General features: G+C 61.3%; 1 protein-coding gene across 1 annotated transcript; it reads left to right on the top strand.

The window, feature by feature from the left end:
- Positions 1-427: 427 nt before the first annotated feature.
- On the top strand, positions 428-4960 carry LOC128917645 (adenylate cyclase type 10-like; the record flags this gene model as incomplete). The annotated part of the gene is made up of 7 exons (XM_054220993.1): positions 428-449; positions 740-844; positions 983-1014; positions 3756-3785; positions 3899-4020; positions 4612-4688; positions 4779-4960. Coding segments are annotated over 7 exons (570 nt in total), but the record flags the coding sequence as incomplete, so codon positions are not given.
- Between the last annotated feature and the right edge of the window lie 288 nt (positions 4961-5248).

Raw genomic sequence — 5248 nt, 5'->3', positions numbered from 1 at the left:
CAAGAGAAGTTAGTGCTGTGTCGCTCACAGCAGGACACCGGGTAATGGCGGTGACAGACGGAAGATGTCACTGCGAGCCGATTGTGATGCGTGAGGTGAGTTGCCGGGCAAGCGATGACCTGCAGAGGAGGCCGCCGCCTGGTGACTGTGACCACCCCGGGAAGGCGGAGGGCTAGTCGCCCCGCACAGAGGCCCCGGGCTCAGTGTGCAGCTTGCACTGTGCAGTGAGGTCCTCGTCCTCCTCCCGGCTGGGCACGGCCGTCTTCTCCTGAGGTACCCCGTGTGCCACAGGGCGCTGACGATGGCTTCTGCCTGGGAGAGGAATCGTCACTACGGGGACCTGCAGAAAGCAGTCGCTTTCCTCCCCTCGCTCCTTGCTGATAGCTCCCTCAGGAGCAACGACACCACTCAGAGTGTCCACGGAGTGCTGCTCTTTGCGGATATCTCAGGTGGGGGGAGCAGGGAGGAGCAGCCACGGACATGAGCCGTGTGGGGACACAGCAGGCCCTTTGGAGCCCCTCAGACAGAGTGGTCATCTTGTCACTGCTGAGGTCTTCTGCTGGGACGCCCACAGAGAGCGGGATGGGTGACCTTGGGCGGTCCATCAGGGCTGCCACCAGTGCGGAGCTGGCACGGGAAGGTGTCCCCTACAGGCTCTCGGGCCGGGCATCGTGGAAACAGCTGCCAGGTCTTTTGGCCCACATGGGCATTTCCTGATTTCTGGATGTCCCTGTTCCAGGTTTCACTGCGTTGACCGAGAAATTTGTGCAGAGGAGCGGCGTGGACAGAGGCACTGATGAGCTGGCGCAAACGCTCAATGAGTACCTGTGCGACATTTTGGAGGGTAGGAGCCGTGCTGCAGGACTGTGTGGCATCGGGCCGTGATGGTGGAGGGTGGAGGCAGCCTGGCAGAGGGCCTTGCTCTGTGGCTTCTGGAAGAAGGTGTCCACATGACTCTGCCTTTTCTTCCCTCTGTCCACAGAATTCCTGATTTTTGGAGGAGACATCTTGAAGTTTGCTGGTAGGTTCTTGGGACGACGATGACCTCGGGCACTGAGCTGTAGCATTTAACTCCTGTGGCGGCCGTTTGCTCTGCGCTCCTTCTCAAGAGGCTCTGTGCAGCGCCTTGAGCCAGCTCTTTGGCCACGCACGCACCCCTCCAGCAGTGCCCTCTCTCCAGTGCTGCAGCTGCAGAGGAGCGCTCGGGACAGGGGGTGTCACCGCTGCCAGCCGTCTGCTGCTGTGGCTGGCCCGGGATAGGAGAGGTGTCCCGGTGCCCAGGACATGGTCCCCCAGGACGATGGCCTCCCACAAGCCCATCTTCCTCCGCACGGCAGCTGGTTTCTGCTGTCTCTGCAGAACCAGACCGTAGGTCGGGGAGAGTCAGGTCTCGGCAGAGCCTTTACCTTCCCTCCCTTTCCCCAGGAGGTGCTGTGCTGGTGCTGTGGAGAACACCACCCCAGGAGGTGGCCAGGACCATCAGCCTGGTGCTGCACTGTATCTGGCAGATCCAGAAGTACGGAAGGCGTGACACAGATGTGGGGCAGAAGATCCAACTGAAGATAGGTACGGGCGCTGTGCCAGACGCAGCTGTGTGGCACTCTGCCATGCCACAGGGTGCTTCTGGTTTGCTGGGCTTCTGGGGCAGGCAGCTGGGGATGACGCCTGGCGCACTCAACACATTCTCAATGTCAACTCGGTTCGTCTATTTCTAGACGCCTGTTTTAGGGACTCGTGTCAGCGTCTCCCCCAGGAGGAGGGAGGATGCTCTACCCCTCCGTAATGCCCGTCTCCCCGCTGGGCTTCAGAGGAGCTTCTGAGCAGCCGAGATGCTGGGGGCTGTGGAGTTCCAAATGTTCCTGTGTCAGTTCTGCTTCTCCTTCTCCCCAGGGGTCTCTGCAGGGACCATGAGCCTCCTGGTTTTCGGAGATGAGAGCTGGCAACACTTCTGCATTTTTGGCCCGTGCCTGGCTGAAGTTCGTGACGCCGAAGAGGTTGCGGGTGCAGGTGAAGTTGTCCTCTCGGCAACCTGCTGGGAGCTCTGTGAGCAGCACCGGCTGAGGACCAAGCATCTCGCAGGCACAAGAGCTGTGCAGGCAGGTGGATGGGACGGCCTCGAGAGCCATTCTGAGGGCCTGGGCCTGGCCATGAAGGAGGGAGGTGTCGGAAGGCTGAGGAGATGAATGTGGAGAGAGTTGTAGGTGGGAAAGCGGGCAGGCAGGGGAAGGTCTTGTCCTTCCATCTCAAGGGTAACCGTGGGCTGGGCTTTCTTGCTTTGAGGGGTCAGGAGGCGCTGGGAGGGTTTGAGCCCCAGCAGCAATGTCCTCTGTGGGCCATGGAGCTGTGGTTGCTTGGAGATGGGCATGCTTGGAGAATGGCTGTCCAGCTCCGGTGCTTCTGAGGAAGCACTGCTGTCCCATCCAGCCAGGTGGGCTACTTCTCCCCTTCTCTGGGCAGTGACGGTGGAGGGCAGGCTCTGTCCCCTGGGAGTCCTGGGGAGGCCAGTGGCAGTGCTTTCATTCTGTGTGTCTTCAGGTGACGGGCATGGATCCGATGCCTTGGTCCGAATGCCAAGACGCCTTACGCAAGCTCGTACAAGACCCAGTGAGACACCGCTCAAAAAGGGAAGGTGAGTGCCCACTTCCCCTTGCTCTGTGATTGTCCCGAAAGGTGGGGCTTTGCTGCTTCAGGGGCCAGAGAGGAACCACCTCCTCCCTCTTCCCTCTGTCCGTTAGCACTCAGGCTGTTGGGCCTCCCAGGGCGGTGGCTGCTGCCGCCTCCTCCTTCCAGGGGAGAGCTCTGCCCTCAGCATCTGGAGGTGGCAACATGAGCAAGCGCAGAAGACTCTTTCTCCCCCGGTTCCAGGGCCAGGCCCTGCTTTGCAACAGCTCGTAGTCCCGTCCACCCAGCGACCACCTGCCTTTTCTCTCCTCAGGTGCCATGAGGCCTGCTCTTCTCTTGCCCAGTGACCTGAACGCCGAGGATGTGCTTAGGAAGTACATACCAGTCGCTGCTCTCGGGAAGGTACGGCAAGGCCACCGCTGCTGGGGGCTGCATTTTCGGAGGGCAGAAGAAGTGGTGCCTTGCAGAGATGGAGCTCTTACGGGAACAGACCAATCAAAGAAAATGCGCCCTGCGATGACAACGCAGGGAAACTGAGCCCGGGGGCACCGGTGCTGCACCATTGTCTGCGTTGTCCTCAGAGAGACATGGGTGGCAGGAGGAGGACTCCTGTCCCTCTGTCTTTTCCGTGGCTATGGTTCTGGGTGTGCCGCGGACACGATGGTGGGATAAAGGGGAGATTCCCCTGAAGTCCCTGGAGCATCCCTGAGGGTCTCCCCTCATGTCCGTACCGGTCCCCAGATGGCGTGTTAGCGGAGCAGCCTTCTCTCCTTTGTCATTTGTGTTATGACTCGGCGTCTGCCTGCCGCAGGCTGGGCGGCCTGCCCGCCCTTTTGCACTGAGAGGAGGATTTATCCCTTCCTCTGCTATTACCCGCTATCGCCAGCACGCCTGCTCTCCCTCGGTACTGGTGTGGGCAGTAAGAGCCCGGGAGAGCAGGCTGGTGAAGCCGTCGTGCTCTTGTCTTCCAGCTCGATGCAGGACTGCCCATGGACCTCCTCTCTGAGCTACGGCCAGTCACCTGCATCTTTGTCCAGCTGCAGCTTGCTGCAGGTACCAGCTCGGAGCATCTCAGCACCGTCCTCAAGGAGGCCAGCAGGGTGATGCTAGAAATCCTCTCTCCTCACAAGGGCCACATCAACAAAGTCCTCCTGTGTGATAAAGTGAGTGGGGGGGAACGGTGGCCTCCCCCAGCGCCAGAGGGTGGGCAGTGAGCGCGAGGGAGAGACTCCCTCTTAGGCGCTGTAGCAACATGTTCCACATCTGTCCTGGGCAGGGCTGCGCGTTCCTCTGTGTGCTGGGACTCCCTGGAAACAAGCTGCCCTGCGAGAGCCTTCACGCCCTGCAGAGTGCTCTGGAGATCTTCAACTCGTGCTCCACCATGCTCAAGGAAACAGAGTGAGTGTGTGGCGGGGGTCGGCGGGGTGCATGCTGCCTGGGACGGCGCAAGGGGGCTTCCCAGAAAGAGATGTGCCTTCTAGCTTGCTCTCCCTTGTCCCTGGCAGGAAGGAGGCAGTGCCCTGAGAGGTGCAGGCAACCCCTGGGCTCAGCCCACGGCAGCCAGACGGAGTCCCTCCAAGCACACTCTGCTGGCCACCGTGCTGGAAAGAGCCCTCGTGAGGGCCAGAGGCCGCTGCGGCCAGAGGCAGGCCCTTCTGGGCCACTGCCCCATGAACGGGGATGGGGCCCAGCCACCTGATCCCAAGTGGCTGTCATCGCCAGGCGGTGACATGGCGGGCGCCTTCTTCCCTCTCTCTTTGCTCACAAGAGGGCTGTGGCCCTGCCCGTGCTCTGCCCCTGCCCCTTGTCCCTTGCAACCTGCAGATGTTGCACCCCTGAGCTCTCCACGTCCCCGAGACCCACGCTGGCAGGGCAGCACAGCCGGTGGCCCAGGCTGGCACCGAGGGGAGGTGTGGGAAGGGATGAAGCCAGGCGGGCAGGACTGCGCCTGGGGCGCTGCTCAAGCCCTGCTGTTTCTCTGTGTGCCAGGACAATGTCTGTGGCAGTTACCAGAGGGACGGTGTTCTGCGGAGTCACTGGCCACCCGCTGAGACACGAATACACAGGTATTGGCCTGGAAGGGTGCCGCGGGGCTGGTGGCACGGGCCACACCGACGCATGCTCTCTCTCTCTAACGCGTGCTCTCCCTCTGGCAGTCCTTGGCCGGAAGGTGAACTTGGCTGCCCGGATGATGGTGCACTACCCTGGGCTGGTGTCCTGTGATGCAGTGACCTACGCCGCCTCCCGGCTGCCCGCTTCCTACTTCAAGGAGCTGCCGGAGAGAGAGATGAAAGGCCTCAGCCAGCCTGGCCCTGTCTATCAATTCGTGGGGGTCACCGAGGAGAGGTGAGTGTCCTCCGAGACGGTCGGAAGCCCTGGCGTGGCAGGCTTTTTGCCCCTCTCCCCTGCTGTCTCCAGCTGCTGAGAGAGCAGGAGTGAAACCACAGGGATGGGGAAGGTTTGTCTGTCTTGGTAGACACAACCTGGCCTTGTGGGCTGGGTCTAAAGGGCTTTGGGCTGTGCTTTCCGTGCTGTGCTTGCTCCACCACGTGCCCTGGGAATGCTGACCCAAGGAGTTTTCTGTCCCAGCTGCTCCGAGCAGGAAGCTTTGGGCCAGTCTGGTCCC

Source organism: Rissa tridactyla, chromosome 14 (genome assembly GCF_028500815.1).
Source record: "Rissa tridactyla isolate bRisTri1 chromosome 14, bRisTri1.patW.cur.20221130, whole genome shotgun sequence".
Classification (NCBI taxonomy): Eukaryota; Metazoa; Chordata; class Aves; order Charadriiformes; family Laridae; genus Rissa; species Rissa tridactyla.
Note: the sequence above shows the minus strand (reverse complement) of the source record. Positions and strands in the feature narration are given on the sequence as shown.